The following is a 14237-nucleotide window of genomic DNA, read 5'->3' on the forward strand; positions in this document are numbered from 1 at the left end:
AATTGCTGTCAGAATGCAGCACCAATGTCCACAAATGCAAAGTGAGCATTTTGGTAAATGCTACAAAATGGCAAAACTGAAAATAGAGCTGCACATCCTAAGTGAAAGTGAAACAGAGACATCAGTCTGTTTATGTTCTATACTTTCTCCTGTTATCACCTTTACAGAACAAAAGTTAGGGCTGATGTCACATTGTTTTCAGATATCACACTTCATCTTACTAGCAAATTAATTTAGGTAATTTTGAGGACTAATCAGCTTCTGATACAAAATAATTAAATGCAATCTATTTCATTGGCAAAGCATTAAAAGCTATTGAGTCCAACAGTTTCAGGCCAAAACTCTTTCTTAATGCACACTGTCCTGTTCATATCCAAATGTTATTGCCTTGCCCATTCTTGCTCTGCGCTTTTATCAAACCTGTGATAGGGTTAGAATGGCAAAGGTCAATTAAGGATAAGTTTAAACTTGAATATTCTTTCTTAATACTTCAGGTTATTTTCTATACTTTGCTTTTCATTCTGTGTTTTCTTTCATCACTGGAAGTGGACAGTGGTATTTAATGGCCTAATTTTTTGCTTAGCTGCCAGGTATTTCATTTCCATTTCATGTTTTAGGTCAAAGCTGATCTATGATAGCATTTTTTGCTATCACCTTATCTGTCTACTAAGTGGATAAACTAAATTGTCCAGTATTTGTGGAAAACTCTGTAGATGTTTTATGTGCAATATATTTTAGGATTACTGTTTCTAGCTAGTGTGTGCTTTAAGCTTTAAAATTAGTGTAAAAAGCATTTTTTCAAACATTTAGTTCTGATGTAACTATGGAAATACAAATGCATACAATGCTATTAAGCTCATGCTATTCTCCTTTAGAGAGGAAAATATGAACAAAGCACAACCCTAGACTAACAAAACACCAGCCTTTGCTCAAAAAAGGGAAAGGTTTCATTCCCCCTAGCAGCTGTCTTCCACCGCATTACCCATATGTAATATGGACAGAACTTTCTTTCCTAGAGAGGTTGTGAAGTGGAATGACTTGCTGGTGAAACAGTTTGGGAGACCTATGGGGAAGTCAGACATGCAAATAGTTGGCTTGTTATAGAAGCTGCTATAACTGCATAGAGCAGTTATAGAATAGCTACATGCTATTCTATATAGAGTATTATATATTGTATATTATATATTCTATATTCTAATAGAAACTGCTGTTAACTGCATGTAGGAATATTTCGTCCAGGGGCTCAGTGTTGTTTGAAATCAAGGATGGTGGTATTATTATTAAAGAGGTGATTAAAATTGGCTTTTGCTCCTATTATATCCGAGATACCAGATTTTCAAATTACTAAGCAATTTCTAAAATTACTAAGCAATTTCTAAAATTACTAAGCAAACCAACGCTTTTCTGATGATTTTGTTTCATGTCCTATTTCTAAGAGTTCTATTTCTGAGGAGTAGTATGTTCTAGAGAACAACTTTTGTCTATTGATTCTTGTGTAACAGCACAAAATTACAGTTTTTTGCTTTGTAAGTGGAGGGATACTTAAATTCCAGCAAAACAGTTGTCACACTTTTTAATGAAAATAAATGTCATTTCAAGGTGGATTTATTTAGGATTTAACCACGGAATTAAAATTACATTCTGACTTTTTGCAAGAACACAACATATATAAGGACATTAAGCATTCTGCTCTAGTCATGGCCTGGGAGAAAGAAAGTTTTGACATCTTTATGTACGTGCTGCAGTGGCATGTAGACATTACTGAGAGAAGTGAGACCCCGAATTTCCCATCCATCGCTTATAGTAGAACACTATGTCAATTTAATCAAATCATTTGAGATATAAACATTTGAGATATAAACGAGCTTACCTTGATGAGGTTAAGGTTCAGATTAAGTTCTGACCTCTGCCTGTAGTGAGCTCGCTCGAACGGGTAACTGATAACGTAAATCCAAGCAAGGGTTAAACTAGTTCACGCGTCTGCACTTCGCTAGCGGACCAAGTTTCGGGAAGCCTTCGAGAAATAGGCTGGAAGTGCTGTTCTACAGGTGACCGGTTGTTACGAGTGCTTCGCTTTTTCGGGGAGGTGCCCGTGTTTCTTCTTCATTTAGCACGAAGGCGACCGCGGTTCCTGGATGCAGGGAGGGATCGAACCTGGCGGGCAGGTGCAGCTGAGGGGCAGATGGTGCCGCCCTACTCCCGGAGGCGCCGCGGGCAGCCCCGAACAAGGGCCGGGGCCGCTGCCGCCCGCAGCTGGGCTCGGGCCGGGCCCCGAGGCAAGAAACCGTTCCCTCTCCCCGGGCGGCCCCGCAGCCGCCACGAGGCCGTCAGCCGCTCGCCACTCCGCGCTCGAAGGGAACCGGGCGGCCCCGGCGGCGCTCGCCCGATTCCGGGCAAGTTCAGCCCTCGGAGCAAGCTGCCTTTCGGCCCGCTGCCGAGCGACAGAAAAGCTCGGGGCCGGCTTTTCCCCCTTCTCTTCCCTAGGTTTGCCGTGCACAGGAGGCTGTCAGTAAGAGGCACTGCCGCTTTTACCTCAGGGAGGCTCCGCGTCGGGGGTCGGGGACTCCGGGCCAGCTGAACCCCCGTACCGTAGCGGAAGCTGAGCACGCCCGCACGCTGAGGAAAAGCCTCTCTCGCTCTTTTCCATGTTGCCGCCCCGTCCCCCAAGCGAGACGGGGTTCCGCGGGGAGCAACTGCGCCCGCGCTCCCGCCCCGCCGCCAGCAGCGTCCGGAATCTGCCGCCCGAGCCGCTCCGAGCTCTGCCGCGCTCCCGAGCCCGCGCTCCCGTGCCCGCGCTGCGCGCGCTCTCCCCCGGGCGGCGCTGTGCCCGCGCCCCTGCGCGATGCAGTGTGGGAATGGCTGTGGCGCTGGGGTTGGCTGAAAGAGGCGGCCAGTCGAGGTTTAATGTCCGCCATGTTGGCCGTGGCGTATTGAGCGGAGCCGGAGCGGCGGAGGAGAGAAGCCAGCGCCCAGCCCAGCCGCGCCAGCCGGCGCCGCCGGGCCCCGTGTCGGAGTGCGCCCCGCCCTGCCGGGGGAGCCCCGGTCCCTCCATGAGAGCGCTCGGCGGGGTCCGGCTCTCAGCTCGGAGCGCTTTTGCTGTCGCCCCCCCCTCCCCAGCCGGAGCCGCCATCGCCGCCTAACATGAGCAAACTGTCGTTCCGGGCCCGGGCGCTGGACGCGTCCAAGCCGCTGCCCGTCTTCCGCTGCGAGGACCTCCCCGACTTGGCCGAATATGCCTCCATTAATCGGGCCGTGCCGCAGATGCCCACGGGCATGGAGAAGGAAGAGGAGTCGGTACGTGAGACCCCCCCCCCCCCCCCCTCGGCCGGGTCCCTCCATCCCCCCCGCACCCGGGGCCCCCACCTTCGCCTCTGCGCAAGCACAAAATGGCCGCCATCTTCTCCCTGCTCTCCCCGCCCGCCGGGAGGGGGGGGGGGGAAGGACCTGGAGGGGGAGGGCCGCAAGCCCGGCGCCCCTTACCGCCTCTTCCCCTTGCGGTCCTCAGCGGCCCCCGCTCCCCCCCAGCCCGCGCCCCGTGGTAGCTGTCAGCCCTTTCGCCAGGCCCCGAAAGGCACAAAGGCAGTCACGTGATACCGCCGGCGTCCGCCATTTTGTCTCCCTGTTTCTTGGGCCGGGCCTTGTGCGGCAGCGGCGGAGAGACGGGCCTCGGCGGCGCTGTGCCCGCTCTGCCCCACCGGGTGGCGCTCCTGAGCCGGCCGCCGCCGCAGGGGGCGCTCGACGGCGGGTGGCGCAAGGAAGTTGTGGCGGCTGCCGCGGGAGCGCGCGCCCGCCTGCTCAGCCCGGGCCGCCCGCGTCGGGGAAGCGGAAGGTGGCGGGCGGGAAGCGTGTCCCGGGGCGTGGGGGACTGAGCGGTGTGAGCTGCAGGGGGCGGCTGCTGCAGCAGCCTTGTTGTGGTGGGCTTTGCCCGCGTCCCCGCTCGTGTCTTGTGGCGGCATGCCTTCTCCTGGCGGGCTGCTCCGCTCCGGAGGGAGCTGCTGTCCCAGTAGCCTTTGTTTGGTACGGAGTTTTTTCGCTTATGGTCATAGGAAGTGGAAGAGTTTCTGTTTACATTTACTTGAAACCTTAGAAGCGCCTAGACAGACATGGTGTGAGTAAAGCTGTACTGTTCACTACGTGGAAGTACGAAAGCCAGTACTGAAATGCTGCTCAAAGTAACAAAACAGGGTTTTGGAGGCCAAAACCTATCACTTCACTGTCAGTTTTGTTGTCTCGGTGGAGAACGGAACTTAAACCTTTTTGAGCTTCAGGATCATTTAATCGTTCACTCAGTACTTACCGAGCTGGGTATAACATTCAGTCGCTGTTACTGCTGAAGTGGGTTATTTTGGTGTTTGCAGATCTTTATTTCCTTAGTATGATAAGTTTTTCCCATTTCTGTGTTGAGCACAGCAGATAGAACTCTAGAAGTACGGTTATGTAAAGAGATTCTGAAACTTTGTGATAAGAACAAGCGCAACGATTTCATAGCGGTTTTTGCTAGCTGTCAGGCTGCTGTTTTCTTCCGAAGGTGACAGGCTGTGAAGTTCCTGTTTGTATTTCTACATTTAGCAAACTTTGAGTTACTTTTCTAAAAGTTACAATACACATACCTCCTTTGAATATACTTTTCTCTTCGTGGCACTGTTGCTTTAAAAAGTTAACTGATTCTGTACATTTTTGAGTGATTTCTAGAGTAGTGCTCTTTGCATGTTGTTGTCTCCATTCAGTAACTACTCTCTGAGACTTTCCTAGTGTAACTGCCTACTGTTTTAACAGAACTCAGTATTTCCAAGTCCTGTGCAAGTTGTAAGTTGCTTTGAAAGTCCACTAAAATACATATTGTGAAGTGTGTGATTTTTTTTTTTTTTTTTTATTTTTTTTTTTATTATTTTGGTTTGGTGGTGGTCATTTTTGTGAAGGTGCTCAAAACTGTTATATTATCCGTTTAGCAGTAGTAGTTAAGCAGTATTATGTAACTATGCTTGAATGTGTTTCTTTTGATGCAGTAGATATATTCTGAATTGATACCTGTAGATTCTGAATAGGAGCGAGAGCACCCCTAATTTCCATTTGTACCAGAATGTAAAGTGTTGTGTTTGCTATTCTGCTTGCTTGCAGAGTTTATTTGTCAAAGTGAGCAAGTGTGCATGCATGCATGCATTTATTTATGTACAAATGCAGGTTGCTATCTTTCTCTTTTACTGTTTGCCTGGCAGTTACAAGTTTTCAGGCTAGAAAATTACATGGGGTAACTGTATAACCTCCTTAAACCCAGAGGTGCATGTCCTAGCTAAGGAAAAGTAGACATCGACAGTGGAGAAACTTTAAATGTTAATTATAAGACTTGTTTCTGTGGTTAATGTGATGCTTTTGTTTACTATACCTAGCTTTGAGGGTTAAACTTCAGAGCAGTGGTTATAAGTAGACACTTTACACAGTTAAAGTTTGCTCATGCTTTTGTTTTAAATATGTGTGTCCACACCTCTCCCAAGAAATTTGTTTGCTGTCAGTAAACACGACGTTTTCCTAAATACCTTTTGGATTGTCTTCCATAAAATAGATGATGTTAAACTCTTTCCCCTTCTTGTTTTTGCAGACTTGCTGAACTTCCTTCCTTCCCTCTTGTTGCCCCAAAAAGTTTTCTCTTCAGTTTTATACTGGTGTTGACACTAGAGACTCATGGTCATGGTAATTGACTAAAGCTATATCAAACCTCACAGATTTAATACCCTGTTATGCTCTGTTTCCCAAACTTCATGCCATGCAGGATTTAACAATGTTGGGAATTGTTTGTGTTAAATAGCAGTTGAAGACTGGAGGATTTTTCTGTAATACAAAAATATCTATTGTTTTCCTAAATATTATCCATTTCTTTATGGACAGTTGGCAAAGTGCCCATAAGAACCTGGGGTGAAGGGCAACTTCAAGTAATGTGAAGAGGCATCTGTAACTACTTTATAAATAGAGTTCTAACATTGCCTTGAGTTTTGCATAAATGTAATTTTAAATGAACACATATTTGGAGTTAAGAGCTCTCCTCTTGACTAGATAACTTTCCCTAGGGAAAAATGCAATCAAAAGGGATTTAATATTCAAGCATCGAGTCAAGATATTTAAATGACTAATGTTTTGATGCACAAAAAGGAATCTATTTTGTTTTCATTACACCTGGAGTTGAAGTTGAGCAGTGTTTTTCTAAAAGGAAAGCCTTATGGAGTTGATCTGAGTTTTAAAATATGTAGTTGGTAAGAGTGATACACTAAGTCTTTAAAAAGAGATGGCAACAAAGGGCCTTAAAGTAATGTTAATTCTGTTAACAAGAGTATATCTTTCTGCTTAGCAAGTCATAACTTCAACTAGTGGTTTTGTTTGGAGGTAAAAAGACTACAGTATAAAGCTCTTTAGCACACAGACAGTGGTACTTGAAGTTAGCAGCTGATACTGTGTTCTGGCAGTTGCTTTAGCTCCTGAGTTTCCAGGGTAAACACATTGTGGCTGTTGCCAAGGCTGTTGCTAAATCTAAGAAACTAAAAACTATCAAGAGACATATGCATCTCTAAAAAGAGAAAAATAAAAAAGCTTTCAAAATATAATGACACTTCTTATGCAACACAAAACATTCCCTGTATTATCTCAAAATCCTGGGTTTAAGCAAAATGCATCCTTAGTGCTGTAATTTTGAGAACCAGACAGACTGCTGTTAATAAAATACTAATGCAGATTTAACTAACAAGTCCATTTAAATTTATATGTGCCTGAATAAAGAAGTAGATGGATTGGATTTGTTTATCTTTTGTGGAGTTTCTGGATTTGTTTTGTTTTTTTTTATAGGTATTAATTTGTGTGGCCTGTTCTGTGTTTTTCGAGAGAGATGTTGCTTTAACCGGAAATTCAGATCGTGGAAAAGCAGAACATAGGTAACTTAGTTCTTGAGGTAAAAGGCTTTACTGAAAAAAATAAAAGGCGGACTGAAGCTTTTTGTCCGTTTTCTGTAAGTTATGCTTCGGAAGGAAAGCATGGATGGTTTTACAGGCATCCTAAATTTGATGGCTTCCAATCAAACCAAGAAGAACTACACTTGTTTTTCCTGTTTTTTTTTCTGAAAGATAGCACATACACCATAATCTGCAGCCTCTAGATTCTCTTAGATAAATAGAAATGTAGGTGCTTCTTAGACTGTGTAGATGAAATAAATATCCTTGTGGAAAATTGTGAGTATAGTTGTTTTGGTTTGTTGTTGGGTTTTGTGTTGGTTTGGAAGAAAACCTTCCTCCCCCCCCCCCCCCCCCCCCCCCCGCCCCAAAAGAGACAAAAACCCAACAAAAAAAAACCAAACAAACCAAAAAGTGAAGCCATGTGTCTGGAGCACCTCTTACCAACATTTATAAGGCACATTTAAAATGTCAGGAAGTGTCAGCTTTTTAGCTGAAGCAGTTCCTCAGGGAAGATTAATGTGTGAGTAGATATGATACTTTTAATTAAGTACCCTGGTATACATCAGATAAATTAATTACCAAAATATGAAAATATGGCTATGTTGATGACATTTCTGGAGTTAATAACAATCCTGTGGGTATGGGAATTATTGTGAGCTTGAGGGTGGGGTGTTTGTTTCCTTTTTCTTTTCCTTTGGATGAGCGTGTTATCCTGATATTACAGTCATCCTAAGGTTTTGGTTGTTACGTTTCTGTTTAGCCTTGTGCATGTTTGAGTTTGTATAAGTTAGATGCACATTTTTCAGGAAGTAAACTTTTGTGAATCCTGGTGTCTCTGTCCTTTGTGTTGAGGCAGGACAGAGAGTATCAAGCAGTGTCCTGTTTCTTTATTATATTACTCTTTACTACTTCTTCTGACTAAGAGTATAGTCTGGTGGTTTATCTGTGCCCTTATATTAAGTCCAGAGTAGCAGCTTTTCTGTCCTGCCAGCCTGATGCACTATGTGGAGTTCTGTTCCAAAGGTTCAGAGTTTAACATTTGAGCTCACTTTCTAATTTTAGTTAGTGTTGCTAGTAGCAGATAGAAGAATTAAACACAGAGTCTGAAATGATAAGCTGTATGGCTGTTCTTTAGTTCCTACTGTTAGCGTACATGTTATGATGTAACTGATAGGTTGCACAGAAGGTGGAATTCAGTCTGTGCAGTTGTCATCTGTAAATACTGTCATACTGTGTTAACCTGATGTTTGAGCAAACTCTTGAGGTAGTTTAAAATGTTATTTTGACCTCTTTAATTTCATAATTTTAGTTACATTCCCTGCCCTGACTTTGGGGATGCTTAAGAAAAGTTTATTTTCCCTACCCATGGCAGGGGGGTTGGAACTAGATGATCTTAAGGTCCTTTCCAACCCTACTTCTATGATTCTGTGATTCTATGATTCTGTTTGTTACAATTACATTGTTAGATGTGGCTTTGGTTGTCGGATTCTGTCCCCCAGTATCTGCATGACCTGTTAGTATTTGGTAAATTCTATAGAAGACCTGATGAAGATAACCTGATGTTCATTCAGATGCTTTGGAACACTTCAAACCTGTTCTCGATAGGATGTGTCTTAATTTAGCAAAGACTGCTTGGTTAATTTCTCATTACCCAGGTTGAGTAGGCTCAAGGATCACATCCTCTCCATAAAAATGTCTTTGAGCACAGTTACCATAGGTAGATATGAAATACATGCACAGAAAATAAGACTTTTTCCTCTCAAATCCATCTTGGAGGCGTTGGGAGGCTACCATACCCAAATTCTCTTGCTGTTGAAACAGCTGGTTTTACTGCACGAAGTTAAAAAGCCGCTAAGGAGCATACAAATAGGGAGCCCTATGGTGCCATCTAGGCTGTGGTGAATTTAAAAATGTATGAGGTTAAGCATGCAGCTGAGGTGTAGTGAGTCAATGTGTGAATGGTCTTGAATTACAGATTTAAGTTTCACTAATGGTCGTATAGTCTTTTTGAGAAAATTGAGAGACATTTTGTATGCTATTTCACTACAAACAGGGCTGTAAGAAAATTCCGATACCATGTCAAAATATTCAGGCAGTGAAAAGTGGTTGTTTTCCCCTTCTCTCTCTCTCTGCCCAGCTTCAGACTATTCAGTAATAATGGCAGCTTACTGGATATTTCATCTTCAGTTATATCACAACTTTCTGTTCCAGTATGTTTAATGTTGGCAGATAATCAGTGCACCTGAGCATTCATGCGAGTTAGGAACTCCTGATGGTGAGCAGTAGCAGTAATGTTGAAAATACTTAATGTTTTGGAAAATAGTAATTAGAGTTGGTTGGTTATCAGTGCTTTATGCAGGTCAGAGACTTCTCCTGGAGGTCCGAGCTCTGTTTTGAAATGCTGGAGGGTATGAATTAGCAAGCTCTCTTTGGAAAAATTCCAAGTCAGGACATTGGTGTTCTTGGTGGAGCATATTCTTTTTCTAGTTTGTCTATACAGGTTCTGCATAAAAAGCATTTAATTTCTCCTTAAAAAGTTGGTCCTAAAAAGCTAAGTGTAGAGCAGTCTTAAGGACTTAGTTTGATGCATGCATAGTCAAATTATTTTTAACCTTTTACTGACTTTCCTGTAAATGCACAGTGAGAAGGCATGTAACAGCAATGGCTTTATACATAGCAGAAGTAACTACAGTGAAACATATTGTTCATGTTCAGACTTAAGATAAAAAAGGTTAGACTTGCTTAGTACTCTTTTATTTATAATGAGGTGGTTAACCATTGGAAGAGATGAAAAATCTTCCTCAAATTACTTACATTAACATTGGGGGGTGGGGAGGAACGCAAAAAGATAACTTCATTAGCAGTATTCTTAACAGCACAAGAAATAATACAACTGGCTGGAGATAAAGGAGAGGAGCTTATGTCAGGGTAAACTGTTAAATCATTTTAAAGCTAGGATTGTATGAAAAGGCTTTACGTCCTGGGAGTTTTCACAGCCTGTCTTAAGGAGGAGCCCTATAAAGTTATCTTCCTGTTTTTCAAATATGATCTATCATATAATGGATTTCAGCAAAGGATTGGGTATTAATTGTATGCAGTGAAATATCAATGATGGGAAGGGGCAATAGTTCAGTAACCTTAATGTTTGAGAAGCAGAGTGATATGGCTTTTTGTTTCATCTTAGTAGCTAACATCCTGTATTTTATTCCAGTAAAGCATAAGTTGTTTGTACATGAACCTGCCTAATATTAATTTATTTCAGGTAGAAGTGCAGTGTGGCAAGCCCTTAAATCAACTAGTGTTCTCTTTGACTAGTTCCCTTTTCTAGTAGCTGTCTTAATGGTTGTGACATAATTACATTATCATATTCGTCATAAATGTGCATACAGTTATTTCAGTATCAATTTGTAGAGAGTATTCAGTGTGAGTTTTTAATACCTGTAAGTTAATATGTTACTTCAAGTTTTTGTTTTAAAGGAATGCGTGTATGTCTTTAGGAGTCTTCTCTGCTAGAGCAGGATACTGTAATTTGCTGGCCTTAGGGAGCTGTAATAAGTTACTTGTTCTTTTTCCACTTCATTTTTGTAAGAGGAAAAACTAGTGCTAATATGGAAGAATGTATCAAATGACTAATGCATCAGAGTGAAAATGCTGGCTACTGCTTCTGAGTCTGTATATATCCTCATCCTGTTTAATGAGCCTTTATGTACGCTCTCCTCTCCCTTCCACCAGTGTATTGTGTATTTCTGTGTATTCAGCTATGTACATTCAAGGACTAACCCAGTTCTAGGAGGATCTTTCTTGGTTAAACAAATACGTGAAGGTGAACTGTATGAATGATGCAAAGCAGGGAGTAAAAAGTTGAAAACTTCCTGATCTGACAGTCTGTTCAAGCACAAGTAGTTTGAGTGAGAGAAGAAGCTATCCTCTTAAGTACCACTCTTGAAGAACTGTTTCCTTTATATGCAATCAGGAGTTAAGAAATTAATGCTTGCGCTTTTTTTTCAGTTGGAAACTTTCATTTTTTGAAAGGATTGGTGTTTTCTGTTATAATTTGAAGAGCTGTAGTCTTCATATTCTTCACTGATCAGATGTCCAACTCAGCATTGCTACTAGGAAGGCACTAGTGTCAAAACTTGACTTTTGCATGGACTTCACTTTCCAGATTATTTTTTTTTTTAATTTGAGGATTTTGTGCAAGGCTGTGTTATGGAAGCATAAAGACTGTGCATTACAGACACAGAACTTGTTTTGTAAAGGGAAGAGGGGTGCAAGTTGCTTTGCAAATTTCCAGTGATTTATAGTGAATTTCACACAAAATGCATTTCTTGGTGTAGGTTTGGAAACAGTTTGACTTAATTTTTTTTTTTTTTACTTTTTTGTTTGTGCCGTTATTATTGCCCAGGTTAGTCTGCATACATAGTATAACACCTTCTCTTCCAGATATTTCCCAATATTTGAAATGTCCCATTCGCTTGTGTTTCTAAATTCTGTAGTTTTGTTCTCCTTCTTAAGTTTCTTTAAACACTGGTGATAAAATTGTGTTCCTGGCTTCCCCTATGTCTTTATGGTTTTGCTTAAGAAATGTGGATTTTAACTGTGTGGAAAATCTGCCTTCCCCCACCCCCAGTCCTGTATTAGTTTTTCAGCAGGAGATGTGCTGTGTGCCTTTTTGGCATTTCATTTTTTTCCCTACTTAAATACAAGAAAAATAATTCTGAAAAGAGTGGCAGAAGATAGGAACTGACTGCAGGAAGAAAATTTTACTATGATCTGACTTAGTGTTTATTCCAGTTTAATAATCTAGATGTATCTCAAAAGACAGTAGTTTCGTTGGAAAGTTACGAGTAAGGCTACAAGTGAAAGTCAACTTGAGTTTGAGCCCTGCAGATTTTTTACTTTATTTTTTTAAATTTCATACAGTTACTGAAATCCCTTAAGCAGGTATAACTACTGGATCCTTCAGGTGCTTGTGGATAAATTTGGGCACTCTTTTGTTTCTCAGCAGTTTTTTTAACATTCGTATGTACTTTGCCAAACATCTTGTTTGCCCTTCTGTTGCCATTTATTTTCTGGGATTTTTAGAAGAAAGAGTGCACTAGCTCTGATTTCTGATGAAGATGCTGTGGTCATAAAGTAGGCCAGGTACTGTATGAGACTGTTTCAATGTTTCTTTTGAGGTGTCTCATTTCGAGAAGATGTTTAGAAATTTCCTTAATGGTAGCTAAATGTTGAAAACAAATTTTGCATGTTTTGAGCTGGAACAGAAAGCAGTGGGGTTTTTTTTATGATCTCCAGGGCTTTATTGGAGAAAGTTGTTGCAGTTAATGCATTATTAACCATGTCTGGCCTGGTTTTCCATAGCATCTGTATTCTACCTCTAGAAGGACCTTGAGCTGGTAGATGATAGTTCTTAGATGTTGTCTTTAGGAGCTTCAGATGGCTTTTAGGTAGTTAGGAGTGTGGGCTACAGAATGTCCTGGAAGTGGAGATAAAACCTTAGCACTGATAAAATTTGGAGAAGCTGGAGAAGGAAGAGAAGTTCTGAAGTGCTCTTAAAAAGTGTAAGTTACTGAGGAAGGTGTACCACAAACTCTACTAGCTATAATTTCGTAAGTAGGTATAACTTCATTGTGGGTTGTGGAACTAGTCCAGTCAGAAGATAACAGTTCCAAAGCTGTCTGGAAGTAATAGGAAAAATGTTAATGGATATTCCTGTTGGTAAATAAGAGCCTATAAAAAAAAAAACAAACAAAACAAACCTGTAAAACCAAGTCCTCAGTGTATTCATTACTGATGTATTTCAACAGGTAAAAAAGGTCCCTGTCATGAGGTAGTCAAGTGATGTTTTTTAAATGACGTATGTGGTGGTTTACCAAACTCTGCAATTTGAAAAATTGAAGTAGTGAGGTATTTGACATCTTGTTTTGGCTTGTATTAAATTTCTGGGGGAAAAAAAATTAATGCTTTCTGATGTTTGTCTTCTCATGAATGCCTTTGTCCTGTCTCGGCAGTGTGCGTGCATTGGACCTCTTTAAGCTGTGCTCAAGATAAGCATTGTTTGAGTTACTAGCAATAAGTTGGTTGGAGAGAAGAGAGTCTGCCATCCCAGACTGTCTTGCGCTGTGGTCGGGAGTATATGTACAGTTCAAATCTGTGTTTATACTGGATGTTTGTCTTGGTTTTGTGGTTTATTCAGCACCATTAGCAAGGAGAATGAGTGTGCATGTAGGAGTTAGGCTGTGGTGTAATTTCCTTTTCAGATGGTCATAGAGCTAAATGCTAGCTGAGATGTTAAACTTTCTGTGTTTTTACCATTTTGCTCTTTCATGCTTTACCTAAAAATGTTAGACAGTATTTATTGCTGAGGATTTGAAGGAAGTAGACCACCACTTTTCGCAGTGTGTGTGCAGATGGAGTTGGAATTTGAGGTCCTAAGCCAGCTTTTGGCAGCAGCATCATTTTCAGCGATGGCAAGAACGTCATCTTACTTTGGTTTACAGTTGCTGAACTGTCTTTACTAGGTCAGATCTTTCTCATAATACAGGACAGATGGAGGAAGTAGGAATACATTGTCTTGTGGATATCTAACATTATTTCAAAGGGTAGTTCTCTTTAACTTAGCAGGTAGGAAATTGATAAAACACCTATGTAAGGAAAAAGCCCTACAGTATGATGTATCTGAGACCTGCAAGTATGTAGTTATCAGAACAAGTGTGCTGTCAGAAATACCCAAAGATAAAAAAAATAAATAAATAAATTTGAAAAACCCTTTGGGTGTCTTCAAGCTGTTATAAGAAGCTTTGAAGTATTAGATTTGAAGACTTTTCTTCCTGTACTTCATTGATGTCATGTTGATAAACCTAAAGGAAATGGCCTGCCCACAACATTGGGGTTTAAGTATGGTTCAAAGTACAATGGACAGTTTGTGATAGCAAACTGTGGCAGGTACTTTATCTCTGTTAGAATTTCTTGTTAGCAACATGTTTTACATTTAGCCCTCTTTTTTTCTCATCTTGCATTATAATGTTGATTTTCCTTTCTACGGATCAGTTACTATTTGTTCCTTTGTTTTCAGCAAGGGGGAAAATGCAGGAATTGTATAGAATGATTAAACCATTTAATGTGGTGAGCAATATGAAATTGAATCTATAACTGGTAATTTTAAAGCATAACTTTAGGCAGCTCTGAAATCTATTCTCTAAGAATGTATGCGGTTTTCAGGATACAGTGTGCTAAATCTTTTTATAAATGAGTGTATTTTTATAAATACACTGAAGTAGTCCTTTAGTAGTATACATG

General features: G+C 41.3%; 1 protein-coding gene and 1 long non-coding RNA gene across 13 annotated transcripts in view; one reads left to right on the forward strand and one right to left on the reverse strand.

Annotated features, from left to right (window-relative positions):
- The window catches only part of LOC133276889 (uncharacterized), a 129364-nt gene extending 127050 nt beyond the window's left edge, over positions 1-2314 (reverse strand). The window contains exon 1 of the long non-coding RNA XR_009746048.1: positions 1871-2314. This is a non-coding gene — a long non-coding RNA (uncharacterized LOC133276889). The remainder of the gene's footprint in view (positions 1-1870) is intronic.
- EPC1 (enhancer of polycomb homolog 1) overlaps positions 1-14237 on the forward strand; it is a 72321-nt gene that overhangs the window by 14857 nt on the left and 43227 nt on the right. Inside the window, exon 1 of one of the 12 annotated variants that reach the window (XM_061468135.1) lies at positions 2797-3294. The exons of 8 other annotated variants lie outside the window; for them this stretch is intronic. In XM_061468135.1, coding sequence (XP_061324119.1) covers positions 3142-3294 — 153 coding nt within the window. In that variant the 5' untranslated portion in view covers positions 2797-3141. Of the gene's footprint in view, positions 1-2796; positions 3295-14237 lie in introns of those variants that run through there. 3 more of the 12 variants (XM_061468137.1, XM_061468141.1, XM_061468143.1) reach the window with 3 other exon arrangements.

The sequence above is a fragment of the Pezoporus flaviventris genome, unplaced genomic scaffold (assembly GCF_033815535.1).
Source record: "Pezoporus flaviventris isolate CSIRO_AGI_PZ_B2104156 unplaced genomic scaffold, CSIRO_AGI_Pfla_v1 ptg000047l, whole genome shotgun sequence".
In the NCBI taxonomy this organism is placed as follows: domain Eukaryota; kingdom Metazoa; phylum Chordata; class Aves; order Psittaciformes; family Psittacidae; genus Pezoporus; species Pezoporus flaviventris.